This window comes from Lepus europaeus, chromosome 12 (genome assembly GCF_033115175.1).
Source record: "Lepus europaeus isolate LE1 chromosome 12, mLepTim1.pri, whole genome shotgun sequence".
NCBI lineage: Eukaryota > Metazoa > Chordata > Mammalia > Lagomorpha > Leporidae > Lepus > Lepus europaeus.
In genome coordinates this window covers 23,383,269-23,405,136 of record NC_084838.1, presented here as the reverse complement: position 1 = coordinate 23,405,136, position 21,868 = coordinate 23,383,269, and the positions used below count along the sequence as shown (strand labels likewise).

At 38.2% G+C, this 21,868-nt stretch overlaps 1 protein-coding gene across 5 annotated transcripts in view; it reads left to right on the top strand.

Moving 5' to 3' along the window:
• Positions 1-21,868, top strand: part of MUSK (muscle associated receptor tyrosine kinase) — a 100,021-nt gene that overhangs the window by 35,760 nt on the left and 42,393 nt on the right. For 3 of the 5 annotated variants that reach the window (XM_062206942.1, XM_062206940.1, XM_062206939.1), the window contains exons 6-7: positions 8,150-8,274; positions 19,380-19,539. In XM_062206942.1, the coding sequence (XP_062062926.1) occupies positions 8,150-8,274; positions 19,380-19,539 (285 nt within the window). Of the gene's footprint in view, positions 1-2,828; positions 2,859-8,149; positions 8,275-19,379; positions 19,540-21,868 lie in introns of all 5 variants that reach the window. The other 2 variants (XM_062206941.1, XM_062206938.1) reach the window with 1 other exon arrangement.

The following is a 21,868-nucleotide window of genomic DNA, read 5'->3' as shown; positions in this document are numbered from 1 at the left end:
GGATCAACAAAAGTATGATACTAACTCCAATATGGTTCTAACCCTAGATCCTTAAAGAAGATTACTACTCAATTTGGCAGACAAAACCAATGCATTACACATTAAGATGTTAAGTGAAAATTTAATAATTAAATTGTAATAAAGAACACAAAACAGAATATTTAAAAATTGATGAGTGGTAAAACAACAAGTTCAGAAGTCAAGAGAGAAAATAGGTAAACAGAATACGTGGAAAAACTAGGACTTTAGTTTAACCTTGAAGTGACCAATAAGCTCATACCATGAATGAATGTATTCAAGCTTAAGAAGATTTTATAGATTATCCTTCCAGAATTTTCTCTAATTTAAAATCATCAGAATTTTGTGTGCATGTGTGTGAATATATGTGCATGTGTGTATATTAATGCATAAGCATGTAAATATATGTATGTATAAAATATATTTTAGAACTTTTAGTCTATGCATGAAAGCGTAATTTCCAATAGTTTAATTATCCTCCTAGGAAAGCAATAGATTTTAGTTATTCTTTCACCTCGAGTTTGTTCTGTTTATCTGCTGTGGTGAACATCAAGTATTCTTTCAAAAACTTCCTTGTTTTAATCCCAAACAAATCAAACAAAATAAAAAAAAATAGAAACCACAATAGGAATGAAGTAGAAAAAGATCAGAGGAAAATAGGCAATGTCCAAAATTGATCCAAAGTACAGTTCAAGTATAGTCCAGTAAAAATATCAGTGGAGCAAAATTCCAAGGAGGCTCAGAGTTGATTTGCACTTGCTCTGTGTTCCTGGGAGAATAATTTAAGAGAAGAGAAAATGACAATGAATAAGATTTTCAAAACTTACTTATGCTCTTCAAAAGTTTAGTGGAATAAAATGTTGAAGATATTATAGCCATGGAATAAAGATGGTTAATAATCCAATAGGACCCCTATGGTCATCCCATTCACTCCTCAGTTATTTAACTGGAGGTAGGCAGAGATTGTTTGTACAAGCTTAGAAATAAGTGTAACTTTCTGAGAAGCTAGAAACACATGCCCAATCTCATAATATGCAATTTTTTTCAGACCCAGTCTGGCCCAAATATTGACCTCCATTTCTGTCTTCTGATGAAGGGGTGTGAAGCAAACAGGAACTCTGCAATTTCTGAGTGTCTGGATGAGCAGTGTTGAGTGTGGAAGAAATGACCATTTATCCAGCACTTTACCAGGCATGGGTCAGGGCAGTGTTAAAAGCAATTTCTTTCTCTAGAGTTACATTTGATAGAAAGCTTCTAGGTTTCCTTTTAACCACAAATGTAGTCAATTCAGAAAGTTTGAGTAAACTTTGACCTTTGATACTTCAAATAAATAAATAAAACAACAATGTGCATCTGACTTGCTTGGTAGAGGTAGGGAAAGATCAGACAGTAAAATCTAAGTGGGAAATCATAAATTCACTGAACTTTAAGGGGACTGGGTGTCTAAGTGACACCTTCTCATCATGACACACAGCTGCAGTGGGAGACTCACTATTTCAACATGGGGTTGAATTGTTGACTCGATGGAAGCATATCTGTTTCATATTCTTTTTTTTAAAAGATGTATTTATTTATTTGAGAGGCAGAGACAGAGAAAGAGAGAGAGGACTTCCATCCACTGGTTCACTCCCAGGTGGCTGCAATTGCCAGAGCTGTGCTGATATGAAGTCAGGAGCCAGGGACTTCTTCCTGGTCTCCCACATGGGGGCAGGGGCCCAAGGACCTGGGCCATCCTCTACTGCTTTCCCAGGCCATAGGAGAGAACTGGATTAGAAGTGGAGCAGCCGAGACTAGAACCAGTGCCCATATTGAATGCTGGCCCCCAGTCTCATATTTTTTGTAAAATGGGCTGTCTGAGACATGGTGAGCGTTAAATGAGACAGTAAGCAATGTGTGTGAAAATATCCATAATCTGAAGACATATGTAAGTGTATTCCTATCATTAAAAGCTGTTAGGAATAGCACAACTATTTTTTACTTGTAAACAAATATTGTAGTTGGCTTAATGTTAACTCTAAAAAAAAAGTCTAAAGTGACATTAATAAGCCTTGAGGCATGAAAATTAGAACTCCATGTGGGGTCTACATATGGTTTGGTTACAATCAACATTTTGGAACAATGAATTTGATTTTTGTTATCTCACCTTCTAGGATTTGTTAAAAATTATAAACCCTCAATTTAACCACATTTAGACTTTTTTTTTTTTTCATTTTCCTTTGTAGCTGACTGGCTCCTAGGTTCCCAGAAGATAATGATTGGCCCTTCTGTTCCCTGGGCAGCTCCAGGATGTTGAATCAGAGTTTCAGATCTCTGTTGGTGGTAGGCTCTGTTTTGCAGAAACCCCCTAATCCTGTTTACCACAACATAAATCCATTGCCATAGAAATGATAGCTGAGATCCCAGATCCAACATCACTGACTTCACAACAGGGCCTGTAAGAGAGAAGTCAGGCGAGGAGGGGAACACAATTTATGAGAATAGTAGGCGCTCTGTTGCCCAGAAAGAAAGGGGGATTGTCAACATTAGAATAAAAAAGCATGGATGAGCTATGTTGCTGGGTGCGCTGTAGTTTTTTTCTGTATAAGACTGCCTGACTAAACGTAATAATTTGAAGTCTTCTGTCATTAAATAGTTTGCTTTCCAAAGGTCAGTAGTTTCCAGGGATTGCACTTGGTTCTTACTGAAATGAGAAATATAATTAATCTTGTTGCACAATTGACGTTTCTGTGGCCAAAGACTTCCATTTTCATGATGTGTTGTTTTGTTTGTGTTTATTGTATTTGTGGGTTTTGTCTTGTTTCTATAAATAGAAGAAAGTGAACCTGACCAAGATACTAAAGGTATTTTTTTTTTCTTTCTGAGATGCTTTTTTGTAAATGTATGGCTCTTTTCAATTGATTATTTTTGTTGGCCTTCCAAACAACTCTAAAAGTCTTTATTTTGCTAAAAAAAATAACAAACAATGTGTGGGGAATATTAAGTCATAGCATTTAACAGTGTTATTAGATGGGTTGCTTCTTTAAATGTTTCTTGACCATTTACATGTTTTAAGAACACATGCAGTCAACAGAAAGGTTTAAATTTGTTGTCCCAAATTCTGGCAATACAAACAAAATGAAATGAAATAAATAATCATAGAAATTCCACACAGATTGGAAAAGGAAGCTACATTTTGACTAAAAAGACTTCTCTTTAGTGGGGAGGAGTTAGAATCTTTGGGGAAATATTAAAATGCCAGCTTAGGTTTCTATTGTTATGATTTCAACAAAACAAACAGTATTAAGCAATTGTTCCAAATCAGTAAAAATTAAATTATTACATTTTAACTGCACTTAGACATACATATTTAGGGGAATATGTTTATAGGAAAGCAACAAAGCTGTTTGAGGAAAATCCTAGTAGAGAATGAGAGCTTGTTGCCCCTCACAATATCTTGGGTCCTAGTTAAGCCCCGCATTTTGGGCTCTTTTAATCAGAACTTTGATATTTTGAGGATAAAATTGATAAATTGACAAGTGATATAGTTAGACACTATGAATTAATCTTAGGCTATATCATTTAAAACCATATCTCTTTATCCTGGTGTCTCAAATAAAGCACAGGCTTGAGCATCCCTTATCTGAAAAGTTTGGAACCAGAACTGTTTCAGTTTTCAGTTTCAGATTCAGATTTTCAGATTTCAGGATACAAGAATTTATGTAGATTTTATCAGTTGAACATCTCAGATCTGAAATTCCAAAGCATTTTGAGTATCACAGGTCAGGTTTTCATATTAGGGATGCTGTATATGAAATGTTTCCCTCTTTTTAAATACAGGTTTCTTATAGCAAAATACCAGTTAAAGCGTTTCATCTGGTTCTATGTGATTTTCTTTAGTGAGGTTTATTTACTTGATTCAATTCATTCTTATACCTGTCACTTGTAGTTTGAATCATGTAACCTAAAAATCCTCTCTTATGGAAGGCAGAAAATAAAATTGAAAAGAGTAAGAGAAAATTTTTTAAAAATGGGAAAACTAAATACATGTTGAGCTCATCATGTTCTTTTAAATAATGCCTCAGAAATAAACATTGGTGAGGCTGAATTATCTCCCAACCCTGCTCCCTTACCAAGGAAAGAGTAGTTCTTCTCAAATCACACTGCTTGTTAATTTCAGAACTTAATTTGGGTGCCTTATGCCCTGAGATACCCTCTGTACAACCAGTGCAATTTCAGGGTGAATAATGGCTTTTATCTTCTAAACACATATTACCCCTTAAAATGGCCATCAATAATAAAACTGATTATGTATCCTGAAGTACTTTGGGAAACACACGTGCACACACACATCATGGCTGCTAGTCATTGTAGTTACTAGTCCTTCATTTCCTTCTGAATAAATATGGCTGGATCACAATGCAGTTGTATGGCCAAAATTTTAAAAACTGTCAGCATAGACTAAATTAACTTTATCATTTTTCAATACTGGGGACAATGTAAGAGAGTTTCAATTGCTCTACTTCATCATTCACACTTGGTAAGTCAGATTTTAATTCTAGAGACTCTAAGAGAATGTAATTTTTAAAAAATTGTATTTATTCATTTGGAAGGCAGAGATAGAAGTTTAGGGAGACAATATTCTATGTTTATGTCATAAGGACTTTGGGATTGCTGGCTGCTGCAGCCCAGTTTTGGTTATAGGATTCTCAGCTTAAAGTTAGTCCTGAAAATCTGCCCAAGAGAAACAAAGCCCCAAACTCTCAAATAAAATCCCACCAGAAGAAGCCCAGGGATAAATACATTGCTTGTGTCTATTTTCCACATTGCAGATGAACAATGACTTGCCTGCCCACAGGAAAATGAGTGGGAAAGAGCACACCGTGGGATGGAGAATGATGCATGAAACTATACAGAGAGGTGGCCATTGTGCTTAGCATATCACAGCGCCTCAGTTCAATTCCCAGCTCCAGCTCCGGATTCCAGCTTGCTGTCAATGCCACCACAGGAAGCAGTAGTGATGGCTCCAGTAACTGAGTCCTTGCCACCCTTGTGAGAGAGCCAGATTGCATTCCTGGCTCAGCATCTTACCCAACCCCAGTCATTGCATTTGGGGAGTGAATCAGCAGATGAGAGCTCTCTCTCTCTCTCTCTCTCTCTCTCTCTCTCACCTCTTGAATTTAAAACATTATGTACAGAAAGAGGCTCTGGATAGTTTGTTTTCTCTAAAAATCCATGTCAAAATTGTTATAAAATTTCTGAATTACTAAGTCATTTCATGCTTCCTCTTTTAAGGAGTGTGTTTATATAACACAAACATATTTTTCCATGCAAATAAAATGCAAAAGAGAGATTTTTCAATATGTGTTTTATTTCATAAGAGAAATATCACATTGCTTTTTGGATTATAGTGTCCTACAATATAGTTCAGTTTGTGACTGCCACTAAAATAATGTGGTCTACTGTTGAGCTACATCCAAGATTATTATTGCAGGTGAATTATTATCCATGGAGGTTTTTGGCATGGCAGTTATATTTAATTGCAACTGACTACTGTTTTCAGTGCTTGATAAATGTTTTGGAATATCTTTCACAATCCCTAATTGGGACTGATAACAAGTACAATTGGGTAAAAATATATCACTTTTATTACCAATAAACCTGCCTTGAAAAATAAAGTTTTCTACCCATCTACATATTACACCAAGATAACTTCTTTTCCCTCATCTTCCTCACTATGTCCCAAGTTTTTCACCTTTCACTTCTATTTGTAGCATATAGAGGCTCTGACTTGGTGAACTTCCTTTCTTCCTATCAACACTCTACTCTTCTTACACCTATTCAGGATAGCTGGGAGAGTGATGGTCCAGGGACAGGCTGAGATATTTGTGTATTTACAAATCCCTTCCCCAAGACTATCAGAGAAGTCACTCACTCGCTTATTCATTCATTCACTCAGCAAATATTTGTTTTTGAGTGCTACCCATGCATTTATCATGCAGGGTTCTGGAGAGAGAGAGAGAGAGAGAGAGAGAGAGAGAGAGAGAGAGAGAGAGACTATTTTAATAAACAGGGAAAACTTTGTTCTTGTGATTCTTACATCCCGAGAGGAAAGAGTGCCCCCAAACTAATAAACAAATCAGTAGTACTATGAAAAGTACCCAACAAGGGTCAGAATGCATTACAATAAGGATACCTTAAAACAGAAACCAGAAATCTGCAACCTCCTTTGAGAAGGGAGGGAGACAGAAAGGCTGAAATCTATCTTTCAATATTAAACAAACAGCAGGTAGAGACTGTAAGAATTGCAAGAGAGACTGACTTTTCTTCAATCTCTGGTCTTTTATTTTTGTTAATCCACTGCACTTTACAGTGAAACTCATGGCTAGCCAAAGGTCTATCTAACCCCTTTGGAGAGATCAGCAGTTTATCAACACATCTCACATTCATGGAGCTACCTGTAATGTCTAATCCATTATTTACTTTTCTGTGCCCTACTGGAACCACCACAAGATTATGATATAGGACAGAGTGGTTCATTAATTAAATTAATGTTGTACTCTAGAATAATCGTGCCTGTCTATTTTATTATGACTTCACAGTATGCTTAACTATGTTGTGCAATGTGCATCATCACAAATTTTGCAAGAAGCCCAAATGGTGTTCTGAATATTTTAATCCCAGCCAAAAGAGGGGGGAGGAGAGCTATAAATTAAAACAAAGTAAACCTTTCCTGATTACTAAATTTCCAGGAAGAATCTAAAGTCCCCAAATTCAAACTCTTGCCTTATAAATTAAAGAGGAAAAAAAATCTAGATTTCACTCTTCTCCAAATTTTAACTTTGCTCATCTTCAGCCAGAGACTCATTGAAGTTTAAGGATGCAGTAAATGTTATTGGAGTACATTTCTACCATCTATCAGATTAGAATGATCCAAGTCCAAATGTGTCAAGGATACTGATACCACTTGTTTCAGATTCTCAGAGGCAATGGGACCCATAAGAAGTTCACACAACAGTCTTAACAGTCAAAAAATTTAGCCCCAACCCGTGAAAGCTATTTCAACAAAATGATGCACATGAACTCAAATAAGATGCATAATCTGTTTCTATTATGATGATGATTATGATATTGATGATGATAAAACATTAGGAAAGAACAGTATCTGGGTGTACCGTGGCTCGAATGCCAGTCAGTCTCTGTCAGTTGTCAACAATTTAATTCTGAGTCCATAAACTATGAACTTAAGACTAAATTGGGACAGAATCACACATTGTATTTGGGTAATGTGTCTTTTAAATCTCATTTAATCTATAATAGACCATTCTTCTCTTTTTCCTCTGATGCAATTTATTTGAAACTAAACAGTTTGCTGTGGATTTGATGGCATTGCATCTCCGTGGTATTAACATGTTCCACAAACTTTTTGTAGACTGCTAGATTCCAGGATTTTCATAAAATACTCTTTCCTTTATTTTGCCCAATGTGCCACTTCATTCTCTGAAAAGTTTGACAGAGTCTGTACATCTTCCCACTATGGCACAGTTGAGGATATAAAGCATAATTGTTCCATTAATTTAATAAAATGCTATCCTGGGCTTCCTTTGCTCGGGAACTCTTGTGGGTACTAAACACAGCAGTGAATGAAGCAGGCAGGCCTTTTAGTTTCACATAATCTAATAGGGAAGGGAAACAATAGACAAATAAAAAATAAATAAGATAATTTTAGAAAGTGGTAAGGTCTGTAAGGACAATAAAATAAGATGATGAAAAAGTTAATGAGAGGAAGGTTACACTGAATGTTGGGAGATTAAGGAGCACCCTTGTAAGGAAGTATCAGTTAAACAGAGACATGAATGATATAGGAAGCCTACTGTGTGAAATGAGGCATGAATGCGCCAGGCTGAGGAGCAGGCTCCTACATGGGCAGTCTCCTTCAATGGGAACGAGCTCAACATACCCTTGAGTGGTGCAAAGCTCATGGCATAAAGGACTTGGAGGCCAGGGCACGGCATTTGCTGTTTTGCTTAAGACACAGGGAAACACCGAAGGATTGTACAAGGGGAAACATGGTCTAATTGGCAATTTTTAAAGACCACTATAGCTTGGCCATTCCCTAAAGGAAAATCACTCACTATTTCTGTCTTTCTAACAGTTTTTGCCAGAATCCTGCGGGCTCCTGAATCCCACAATGTCACCTTTGGTTCCTTTGTGACTTTGCGCTGTACAGCAACAGGCATCCCCGTCCCCACGATCAGCTGGATGGAAAATGGAAATGCCGTGAGTGTCATGTGTACGGGAACGTGTCTGGGAAGAGCCATGTGTGGTAAATTTCAGGACAGTCCTTGAACGTGTAGCTACCTCTTGATCTGTGTCATTGGTCCCACCTGTACCATTTCTTGAAGTTTCCCAATATCTCTGTCCTACAAGGACACGGCCATAGTTATTGAAGTTTTCTTGCTTCCTTATATGATAGGGATTAGGAAGAAATCAAATCTGGTCTTTATGCCTTTGTGTAAAAGAAGTAGTAATAACTCCTCACAGCGGTAAAATAATTATCATGAAACTCATCAGTGAAAAAAAAATCCACTCACTGCTAGAAACTATCTCAATGAGACACAATCCTGAATTAAAATCCATGCCTAACTGTTCAACATTCTTTTCTTAATTTTAATAGTAATAATAGCTGATTAATATCAAATGATTGTTTTGAAGAAGGCCTTGTCCTAAGTACTTTACATATCAGAATTTACTTATTCAATTCACAAATAAGCATTGAGTATCTGGATTTCTGGTACTACTTCAGGCCATGGGGATATAGGAGCAAACAAAAAGGCAACATTGTCTTCCACTGACAGCTTACATTCTGGAGGAGAATATAAGTAGATAAGATAAGATGATAAGATAAGTAGATAAATTGGGGAAGACAAGGATAGAATCTCTGGTATGTCAGAGAAACAGCAAAGCCAATGTGGCTAGAGGAGGGAGCAAAAAGGTAAGGCACATGTGTGGGCATTTTGGACCATGTAGACATGTGTAGTTTATTATATCAATTTTGGACCATGTAGCATGTGTAGTTTATTATATCAATTTTGGACCATGTAGACATGTGTAGTTTATTATATCAATTTTGGCTTTTGAGTGTGATGAGATTCCAGTATAGGTGTTTTTCTGTTGTCTGTTGTCCCACCTACTCTTGCTCATTGAATTTAATTTCCTTGTAAGCCTAGTAATCTTTGCTTGCTGTTCATTGGAACTAATTTGAGGTCTAATTGAAGATACTTTCCTCCGGAGAGAATTTTTGCTTGGTTCTGTTAAGAATCAGGGACTATCACTAATGTTAGACCATATTAAACCAATCTGAAGGTTTGATGCTACTTAGACATCCCAGGTAATTATATAATTCTTCATGAGGGCTATTTCACTTGCTAGTCAAACAGTATCTCCCTGCTATCTAGTTATTGAAGGTTTTAATTTCCACATCTTTATGGGCTGAGTTTTGATTTATCTCCTCACTCCTTAAGGCCGTACAAAGGAAGGCTAGAAATTTTCCGGGGTTGGAAAATTGTCTTAGAAGAAATACAATCTTCTAAGTTGCTACACCTTCTAAAATATGTTTTCATAATTTTGTTATTAAGGGCTTGTCTGAATAATCTAGCTTATAAATATCCGGAGTAGGAGATTACCATGAATTATTATTGTTATTATAAAGACTTTGATGACTTATCTGTTTATATCTAGTTTGAATTCAGTGTCTAGTTTCTGGTAAGCAACTAGAGGCTAAGAAAACTTATTCTTTTCCTTAATAGTTATTCTTAATATAAATATATTTCAAAGACAATAAAATGCCCTGTCATCAACTATATCAACTTTTAAATGATGTCATTTTCACCTTCAAGTGTATTATGTTGAACCATTTTCCATTTTTCTCATTACTTGAGTACATTGCTTTGTTTCTACAATTATATTGTTTCAGTTCGTTTTAATTTTTATTCAGAATCATTGTATTTGTTTTCAAAAATGGGAATAGCTTGTTCTTTTAGTGAGCTATCATGATTGGATTTTATTAATAATATTTTGCCAGTCTTATAGAATCAATTGGCAAGTTTACATTATCTTCCTTGAATACAGAGATGATGTCAAAAAGTTGGGATGCAAATTTCTCTGAAACTCAAAAATATTTCCTCTACTATACCTTTAATTACTCTGTTTCTCTTTTCTGCATTTTCTTAAAAAATGTGTTTTTTTCAAAACTTCAAGTTTTCTGTTCTCTTTGCTTATTTTTGTGGAGAAACAGAGGAAGTCTATGTAATCTGTCAACTTTTTCTCAGGCTCTAATATCCATCATAATTGTCCAGCATAGGGAACTCCAGTAGAAAATCTCACTGTCAACCTCTAGGTGATGAGCAGATGCCTAGGCCTGTTACAATATGCATACATAACAGCTCCCAAGGTTCTTTAAGCACTTAAATGACTTCTACAAAGTCCACCCCCATTAACAGCTCTGCTCCTGGAATTTTGGGATTTTCCATTACTTGATAGGGAAAATTTCTCATCTCTGTAAACCTATTCCTTTGTGTTAGGTTTCAGTTGTGTAGTTAATATTAATTTTTCTATCAATCTAGAAACTGATAAAAATGTCTAGTCCTTTGATTATGTTACTCTTCCATATTTCTATGAATTTGTTTTTCTTAATTTTAGATTTTACCTTTTGGAATTTCAAGTGGAAAAAGGAGAATTAAAATGAGCTAAGATTATTATTACTACAGTACCTTGGGTATTGAGTAAACATGACTTCCATGTAATACTACTTGCTTTCTCTGCCATTTAAAATTTATTCAGCAGAACTAGTTGTTTTGCCACTCTTGGCAAGCAGGCTCTGTGATTTTCCTGGACACTATTAGGTGATTTTATATCATTAACATCATCCTAATTTAGTCATTTTAAGTGTCTAGTTCCAAGTATTAACTAAGTAACCAATTACATTCATAGGCATGACTTCTACCACCTACCCTTCTTAGGACTATTGCAGTCATGCTGGTTGCCTTCCACAAAAAAAATCTGTGCACAGCTTCTTAGCTCATGCTCTCTCTTTGTTCCCACACTTCCTCACTGCTCTTTATGACTCCAGCAGAGTTGGGATGGGAGGAAGGGAGAGGCAGCATTTGGAGCAGGAAAACTCTTATTTAATTGACACTTTTGTAAGCTGGCTGTGCAATCCCTGTGCCTGCCAGGTATTTAACACTGGCTCTTTCCCTAATGAACTCATTCATGACTCTTTCCTTCCTGCACACATTCATTTCCTCAGGAACATCCAAGATGACACCAGTGATACATTTTCTTCAGGCTGTCAACCTTCCACTTAACTCCCAATGTAGTAGTCGATGGGAAGTATTTCTGTTGGGGTCCAATTAATCCCTTCAAATTCCTATTGAAAGAACTGACAAGAAACCCAAATCAGATCTATAAACTTTGTATCTGCAAATTCTGGGAACCTAGACCATTAAACATTGCTATCCTTCCTTTGTTCCTTCCACTGGAGCTACCAGATAGTGCAACCCCTCCTGGATTAGCCTGCTTACTATTGCCCTAACACAATGTCTGGGTAATGTATAAAGAAAAGAGGTTTATTTAGCTCACAGTTTTGAATGCTGAAAGTCCAAAATCAAGTGGACCCATTGAATGGGCTTCTGGTGAGGGCCATTGTGGATGGCATTGTGATGGGAGCCTGTGTGGGAGGGAGATGTCACATAGTGGACAGGAAGCCAGAGAGCAAGCAGGAGCGAGTCTTACTGTTTTATAACAACCCAAGATATTGAGAGATGTTGGTCAAAGTGTATGAATCTTCATTTACATGAGATGAATAAACATGGAGAGTTAATGTCTACCACAGTAAGCATAGTGAGTATTGTAATGAATTCTCAACATTTGCTAATAGGGTAGATCACAAGTATTCTTACCACACTTACATAAAAAGGTAATTATGTGAGATGATGAACAAGTGAACTAGCTTGATTATGGTGATCATTTAATAATGTGTATGAATAACAAAAACATCAAATTTTAAATATACATTCATCCACACTTTATATATGTGTGTGTACATGCAATTTCCATTTGTGAGTTACACATCAATAAGCTAAAAAATAAAATATTCCAAGAAGGAACCTCAGAAAAGGCATACTGTGCTCTGTACTCCCACTCTACCCCACCTCACCTGTGCTCTTGCTTCTGCAGCACAGTATGTCATAAGAAACCCGATTGACTATAGTCCTAAAAGATGAGAGCCAGGATACAATACTCAGGAAAAGGAAGACGGGAAGGGGAGAGAAGAGTCGATGTGTGAAATTTTGGTGGGTGCTGTAAGACAGAAAAAAGACACCATTCTGTGGCTGCCCAATAGCAACAAATATTTTAGTGCAAGAGCACCACACAAAGCTTGCAATTGACTTATTATTGCAATTTCACATTTGTTGTTTTTTTTTCCATTTCTGATGCTTGACTAAGACTTTTGTTTTCATAAATTATTGTTAAAATTGATTCATTTTGGGGAGGGCATTTGGCATAGCAGTTAAGATGCCAGTTAGGATACCCACATCCCATATCAAAGTGTGTGGAATCAAATCTCATCTCCATTCCTAATTCCAGCTTTCTGATGATATATACCCTGGAAGGCAGCAGGTGACGGCTCATCCTTGGGTCCCCCCCATCCCTGTGGGTGACCTGATTCAGTAACTAGCTCTCTACTTTGGACTGGGTCCGGCCCTGGCAATTGCAAGCACTAGGGGACTGAATCAGTGAATGGCAGATCTATCTGTCTTTTTCTCTCCCACTGTCTCTTTGCCTCTCAATTAATGAAAAAAATGTAAGAAATTTACTGCTTACCCAATATTCTTCCAAAATAGAGTGAACAAATAAGCGAATGCCAGTTTATCAGCATGACAATGTGAGGCATTGTAGAATGAGGATGAGATAGAGTGTTGGGAGACTTCGGTTGTAAAGGTCCCTCTTTAGTGAATGTGATTCTAGGAGAGTCAATTCACCATTCACACACTGATTTTTCTCATGTCAGTAATTACACAGATATCAGGCAGCTGCCAAAGATAATTTCCAGTATGACATCAGGTCTTATATGGCCTTTATTTTGTGAAGTTCCTGTGAAGCAACTTGGTACCTCTGCTCTTCTTCACTGCTTTAGTTCAATTTCAAGTGTCATTTGTAATTGCATTCTATTTGGCAATGTACTACGTGGCTCTTTTGTGGTGCTATTGTAGTTCTCTTAAGCCACTCAATGTTAATATGATATCGAGAAAAAAAATCAGGAGACTGACAATCTAATCATTTGTCTAGCTGTGTGCAGACACAAAGAAAATGGAAAGATATATGCTTTTTAAAAAAAATTAGTGTTTTCAAAAGACTCCTATGTATTTAGAATATCCTTCCAAATATCCTTTAGAAGTGGGGGGAAGATGATTATTCTCTGTTAAGGTTCATAAATAATAAAAGGGTAGTTGGAGTCACTACACTGAAACCCCCTAATTTAATCACTCAACATGTGACTCACAAAAAGTAGGTGTAACGTAGATCCATCACCTCAGGTTCTAAAACAGGAATAAAATAAACTAATAGTGACTTTCCTCCAGGAAGAAAGAAAAGTACACCCGCAGTTCTCATGCTCAAAGAGCGTGTGCACATGTTGCAGCCAAGTTCTTGGTAATACTACCCACGTCCAAAACGAAATCGAGATGACTTTGCCCATGCTGATGCAAATGGCAGGAAAAGAAGGCAATTTCAGGCATTTAATGTTGTAAAAGTAGCAAACCAGAAAGTCTGTTGAAGAGAACACAGAGGGAGCCCACAGCTCTGATAGCCTTGGAGGGGGCTCAACCAAGACTAATACAGAACTAGGAGAAACTTGGCCCCGAATGAAGCAGTTTGAACTGTGGCTTCTCACTCACCATGAGTTAGAGAGCTCACTTTCCATGTACTGCTAAGTTCAACAGTGGGTATTCCAAAAACTGTGTGTGCTCCTTTTCTACCCCAATGTGAATATGACAGTACACTACAACCCTGAACAGTTGGAGACAAAGTGCAGGACCAAAGATTAAGACACTTTTTATTTTCTGCCTATGGAACTGCCATTCATTTCCATAGAAACTTGTAGCCACAGATGCACTTCAGAATTAGTGGCAATATTCCTTTTGTTTGGCAACACTGGAAATAGTAGCTTGGTGTAGATACAGCAGAACTTACTTAAAAATTTTCTTTGTGTTTTTATCAACAAATTTATTGAAAGTTATATCAACAGGATCTGTTACTTACACATTCAACTAAAAATGTAGAAAATTTGCATAGCTCTCTTGCTTTGTCCAGTAAATATAATTTTTAAAAGATATTTATTTAAAAGGCAGAGTTACAGAGCAACAAGGAGAGACAGAGAGCGAAATCTTCCATCCGCTGGGTCACTCCCCAAAAGGCTCAGTGGCCAGGGCTGGGCCAGGCTAAAGCCAGGAGCCCGGAGCTTCTTCCAGGTCTCCCATCTGGGTGCACAGCTCCAAGAACTTGGGCCATCCTCCACTGCTTTCCCGGGCACATTAGCAGGGAGCTGGATCAGAACTGGAGCAGCCAGGACAAGAACTGGCTCCCATATCGGACAACGGCACTGCAGACCGGGGCTTAATCATTAAACCAAAACATTGGCCTCTAATTTCTTAATTATTTTAAAAGTTGGATCATTTTAATTTATTAGAGGACTCTTATAAAACAAGTAGCTGAATCTTCCATGTTGAAGATTGTGTTTGTGAAGTTTCTTACAGGGAGACATCTCTATTTTATGCACATTTTAAGAGGCAGTATTTTTGGTTAAAAGTTTATAGCTTTAGAATCATCTTATCTCGGGGCACCGATCCTGTCCCGGTTGCCCCTCTTCCAGGCCAGCTCTCTGCTGTGGCCAGGGAGTGCAGTGGAGGATGGCCCAAGTGTTTGGGCTCTGCACCCCATGGGAGACCAGGATAAGCACCTGGCTCCTGCCATCGGAACAGCGCGGTGCGCCGGCCGCAGCGCGCTACCGCGGCGGCCATTGGAGGGTGAACCAACGGCAAGGGAAGACCTTTCTCTCTGTCTCTCTCTCTCTCACTGTCCACTCTGCCTGTCAAAAAAAAAAAAAAAATAATAAAATAAAAAAATAAAAAATAGAATCATCTTATCTTACCAACTGTGTAAACTAAATTAATTACATGCAAGAAGTTATATATGAATAATTCAACAGTTAATTTGAAACAAGTCAGGAGTTAAGGCTGTGTTAATCAGAAACAATGGAGATATGTCTCTCAATCTACTTTACTATGAGGCATTGACAGACATTACTCCAACTCCATGAACATGGACCCTACTGGGCCCCACTCTGACAGTTCCACCAGGTGTTCCCAGCCAACTGGAACTGTTTGTATGACATGGCCATCGTGGACAGAATACCTCACAGCAGACTTCTTATGCCAAAGTCAAAACATGAAGTTACCAGATTCGCTCAACTCAGCATTATCACAAAATAAAAATATCCTGCAAATCTACACTACTTTATCACTTGAAAAGAATTTTTAGAGGCTGGCGCTGTGGGGTAGTAGGTTAAGCCTCTGCCTACAGTGCTCGCATCCCATATTGGCAACAGTTCATGTTCCAGCTGCCTCTCTTCTAGTCTAGCTCTCTGCTTATGGTCTTGGAAGGCAGTGGAGGATGGCCCAAGTGCTTGGGTGCCTGCACCCATTTAGGAGACCCGAAGAAGCTCCTGGCTCCTGGCTTTGGAATGGCCCAGCTCCAACCATTGAGGCCCTCTGGAGAGTGAACCAGCAGATGCAAGACCTTTCCCTCTGTCTCTCCTTCTCTCTATCTGCAATTCTATCAAATAAATTAAAAAAAAAATTCTTTAAAAACAAAGAGTTGTCAGACATATTATTTCAGGTTCAATTTATGAGGCCTATTTGATAGAGCTTCCTATTCTACTATTTTTTTTTATTATGGAAGATAATGCAAATGGTCACAGAAAAAATGGAATGAAAACATAAGCTTATTTTGGTGCAAAAAAATGGAAATCCATGCATAGCTTTTTCATCATACACATTTTCCAAGAACAGTTTAAAGTACTACTCTTGTGTATATTTAAAGCACACAGCATAATGTTTTGATATATATATATATATATATACACACACACACACATAGTGAAGTGATTACTATGGTTAAGTAAATTAAAATATCCACTTCCTCAGAGAAAAAGAACGCTCTCCCAGAGCAGAGAGCTATTACTCTGCTCCTCTAGGTCAATTATGACTGTGTGACTTGGGAGAAAATCATGTATTGTAAATGCCAGGTCCAGTCACCTCAAGTAAGTAGAGTTGTCCATCAGTATCTTCAGGGTATTTGGCACCTCCTACAATGCCAAAATCTGCAGATGCTCAAGTCCCTTGTTTTATGTGGCATAGTAGTCATATAACTTATGCCCAGCTTCCCATGTAGTTTACATCATCTTTAGATTACCTATAATACTTCATACAATTTAACTATGTTGTATTGTTTAATAGAATGGCAAGGAAAAAAAGTCTGTATATGTTCAGGGTAGATGAAATTTTTTTTCTGGTTTGTTTTTTTTTTTGTTTGTTTGTTTGTTTTTATATGAGTTTGGTTGAATCCTCAGATGCGGAACGTATAAATATAGGAAGCAGACTGTGTTCCATTGCTTAACATACCTTGGTAAAAGCTCACAGCAACAATCTAAGCTCGTGCCTTTGATCTTATAAACCTAGAGGGCAAAAAGATCAAAACAAAGGGCAAAGGGTTGTTTTTATGTTTAGGTCATCAAAAATACTAAAGTGTTGGTCAGGGTGATCTTTGTAGAAAGAAAAACAAATTCAAACTAGGACTAACAAGGCCTGCTGTGCATGAGTCACAGTGAATCAAGCAGGACCTCTGGACACAGGAGGAAACGCATTTGGGAGCCACATTGTCATCCAGCCCTGAGCCTCGGAACTTACTGGTCTCTTTGTAGAAGGATTTCAACACCTGGATGAGGTCCAGGAGAAGAGAGGTCAGGCAGGTGGAAAAGTTGCTTCTCTTTCTTTCCAAGGATGTTTTCGGTGACCTTGAGGAGGAGTTTAGGAATGACTTTCCTAGGTGCGAACATGAAAATAGTGAAAGTCTAGGCACTCTCTGGGGGACTGCTTGTTTCTAAGTTGTCTCCAAAGCATCACACAGTCCACTGCTTGAAGGAAGGTCCCAGTTTTTTGAAGAAAGAAAACAACTGCTCTACTGCTCTACAAACTCCACATAACATAAACTAGAGTGATTGCATGTATAAACAAAATATAAAATAGCATAAAGCATATTGATTGAGCATAGACATTTGGAGTGTTTAGCTTTTTTCTCATTGTTGCTTTGTATTAAAATTCAGGGAGAGTCCAAAATCATGTTTCAAATTGTTCAGTCCATTTGACTTAAGTGGGACACTCATATCCGTAAGCCATTACCTCTTTGATAAATATGATAATGATGGATTCAGTTGGAATGCCCAGCTAACTGTATGTCTCAAAGGTATTTTTATCTGCTTTATTAATTTTTCATAAACTCCAGTCTGCTTAGCTGGGAAAAATGCTATAATATTTTATTTTGCCTGGGAAGTTTCCCAGTTAAAGTAAATTAATACTCACTTACACCAGTTTTTATCTTACAATTGAGATTAGCAGTGAGAGCAGAGACTAAAAAGGCAAAGAGGCTGATAGAACAAATTTTCACTAATAACTACTTAATTGCTACAGAGAGTCCATGGTGCTGTGGAGAGCAGCCACCTAGCAGCTAGGAAGAAAGCTGATCTCACCCTAGGGCTTTCCTTGTCTTTGCCAGTCTATGTGAAAATCCTCTCATGCAGAACAGTAAAATAACTGGCTCCCCATTCCTCATCCTCACTCTCACTCCTTAATAGTGGACACAGACATCTCTTTGGAGACGAGCTCAGATAGCCGTGCCACCCACATCCACTCCTCCATGGTTCCACTTGAAAAAGTCCAGGCATACCATGGGCTACTTCACTGACATTGACATTCCTCTCAAATTTTCCTCAAACTGCCATCATTTCCCTCCTATCTAGTTAAGAGGATTATCAGAAATGATATAATGATCAAGCAAACAATGACAAATTTTTTTGAAAAGAATGCCACCCCCTAGCAACATTTATCAGGCATTTATTTTGTTCATGGTCGGTTGATTGGTTCATATTATTGTTGTTACTGCTCTTGTGTTCTAATGACACTTTGTTTGCTCTCTCATTTAGGTCTAGGGAAGGATTAGGGAACAAAATGATGATAAGCATAGGTTTTGGTGTCAGACCAACTAGGATGCAAATTCTACTTCTGCAACTTAATAGAATGGTTTGGGCAGTCGTCTTTATTATAGAGAAGGAACGATGATAACTAGTGAATGAGCACTTATATACATGAAAGTGTCAATTATGGGCTAACGTTGCATTGGCATTCTGGCTCTGTAAGGACATTTGAGTAGTACAGCATTATGCATGCCATGCCTTACTGACAGACTTGGCTTCACGTCCCTATTTTCTTGATAACCACCCATCTGATGTGTACATGCATGAGGAACCAGCCAAAAGTTCTAAGAAAATCCGCCCAGAAGACTGAAGCCCTCTGATTTGACTCTATCTTCAGAACATAGAAGACACATCCTGGATAATCCATATAGTATATCTTCATATCTTACATAGTTATCTATTGATGTATCAAAAATCACCACCAATGGTTAGTGGCTTTACAATAGCCATTTATTAGTGCTTTAATCTCTCTGTGGGTCAACTGGATGACTTTGGTGATTTGGGGATAGGATTGCCTGCTCTTGGCTGATCTGAGTTCTGTGATTGGCAGGTTGACTGCATACTAGTTGGTCCAGAATAGCCTTATTGCAATGTCTAATGGTTGATGTTGGCTCCAATTTACAGCAGTGAGGATAAATGGACATGTTTACCTTTGAGAAGGTTATCTCTGGTTTGCTGAAAAAAAGCCACATGCTCCAAGATCAATGAGGAAGCAGACCACAAAATGCAAGAACTTTTCAAGTCCCTGCTCAGTCATTCTAAAACACATACTAAGGTTAATCTAGATTTAAAGTCTGGAGGAAGATGCTGTCTCTTGAGAGAAGAGCTGAATGTCAGATTATAAGGACATGGGCATATGCAAGGAACTTTTTTTTTTTTTTTTTTTTTTTTGCTATTTCTGCAATCTACCACATGCCTTTTGGTCATAATCCTAATGCTATTCCCTTCTGCTCTATTGATGAAGTATATTAGGAATGCCTTGACCTTGTTCTTTTATTTCACCCTACTCCATCAGGTTTCTTCTGGGTCCATTCAAGAGAGTGTGAAAGACCGAGTGATTGACTCAAGACTGCAGCTATTTATCACCAAGCCAGGACTCTACACTTGCATAGCTACCAATAAACATGGAGAAAAATTCAGTACTGCAAAGGCTGCAGCCGCCATCAGCATAACAGGTAGGATAGCCCTTCATGGCTGCATTGCTCTGGGGTAAGGGAGAGTTGGCAGTTTGCCACATGGTACATTGGGGAAAAAAAATCCCTTTTCTTTTATGTGTTACCCTAATCTTGGGGCTGTTTCCTCCTCCATGGGGAATACTCCAAAGGCAACCTAGATGTTGATGTTAGCTGATTTGCTGCCTCAAAAATGAAATTTTCAAATGTTTGTCCAAGTTATGAGTACCAGCTTCAAGTTTATTTCTGCCTCTCTCATCTTCTTCCTCTAATCCCCCAATCTCTCCCTCCTTTCCTATCTCCTTTCTCTCCCTACTCCTGCTCTTACCTTTCCTTCCTTCCCCCCTCCCTCCCTCCCTTCCTCCCTTCCTTCCTTCCTTCCTCTGACTTCATCACAGAAAGTGTCAAACTCCCCAAGGCTCTGGAAGAGAAAGTTGGCAGATGGCTTGACACAGCGGAGGCAATTCCTGCATGTCTGTTTCCTGAGGGCGTTTTTACCTTTGAGCATTATCCTTGTGTTTTTTTTTCCCTTCCTGTTTCATGCATGTGACAGCAAGACTTACAGGTGTTTTCGAGGAAAAGGGCTGACACATGGATTTCTAGGATATTTGTGTCAAGTTATAAAGATTTATTTTTAAAATTGAAATGCCCCAAAGGCTTCTGAGAACATTTATGCAATTCCTAGAGTTGAAATAATCCCTCTACCAGGAAGTGCCAAGCGTGTTATATTCATAGTGCGCCTATTGCACAAGGATCAGCAGAGAGGTGTTTGGCCTGACATGTAAGGCAAGCACTGGAACAACCTGTGCCCAGGGCCAGCTCCCAGAGCCGGCTGTTTCTTATTACAGTATCACTTCTTTGATCTTCCCTGATGGGGAACTTTCAAGTAACACCTGTGATTTTTTTAATATGAGGTAACAGAGGCCAAAGAGAGCTATATAGGCAGCATTGGACAAGGCAGCTAAGCCTCGGAAGGAAAGAGAAGACGCCAATACTAAGGCTCCCTCTGCCTTCTCCCCCAGGATGTCTTTGTATAGAGTCTAGAGACATCATATCAGCTATGGGAAATCATCTCTCCCAGAGAAGGGCAAGACTCCTGAAAGTAAATTCAACTCAAGTTAACAAATACTAATAAAATATTATTTTTTTACATATCACTTCACTGTTAACAAAGCACTTTTATAAGCATTTATTAAATGCACAGGATGTAGGCCATTGTACTGGGTAGAATAATGAATGAAAACTTAATTGACAAATAGATTTTGCTTTCCAAGAACTTCCAGTCTAGAAAGGAAGTCATTCAGCCACATACACTGTGGTATAAACCGTGTTCTACTGTAGAAGCATGGACAAAGTTCAAGAGCAGAGCAAAAGAGGAGAAAGCTTAAGGGAATCATTGGGAAAGAGGTTCCCTATGAACACAACATGTGGGGACGAGAGGAATAAGGCTGAAGTATATTCAGAAAATAGCAAGTTAGTTGGCAAATCCAGAACATTATAGACTTGAGTGAGATGGAGAAAGGGAAGAAAGGGTTTAAATGTGGAATCTAGCCAGGTTATAAACAACCTGAGGAGGTTAAATGCATTCTTCCATCAATTGGAAATCATTTAATTATTTTAGAAGAAGCAAGTGCTGTGGTCAGATATATCCTTTAGCAGACTAAGAGATGTCGGGGTGCCGAGAGGCGAGGAGGCACAGCAAGCAGTTGGGAGACTCTTCAAGGAGTCTAGAAAAGCAGTCAAGGTTTGAACAGCAATATAAATTGATACAGAGAGAAGAGGACAGATGCATTTAACCTCAATAGAGCAAGGGTCATGCAGATTGGCACCAGCAATGACTTTGTTAGTCAATGGACCTTAGAAACAGCAGTGGTATGGTGGTCAGCTTTAAAGTGGGGGGAGGCTATACACCACGGAAGTGAGACTTTAACCACTCTGGAAAGTGTGTGTTTATAATCACTGCTACAGAGTCATCTGGAAACTTGGGTATAGGCTGAGCAGGCAGCAATAGAGAAGTAACTTGGGCATGGGAACTTGCCCCCTCCTGAGCTACATGAGCAACATCTAAATCTGTCAGTGTATAGAATCATAGCATTGTGCAATGTTGGAGCTCAAGTGAAGGCGTGAGTCGTTAGTCAAAACTTTGGGAAAAAAGAGGAAATCATTGGAAAGGTCTACAGTGGACATGATAAATCAGAAACATGTCTATTATCTGGAAAACCACTGCACATCTAGCATTATTTCTTGCTTTAATTAATAAACACTATAAGATCCTTTTGTTCAACCTTGGAACTGTTTTTCTAGTGGGTATTACTGATTATTAGGGAATGTG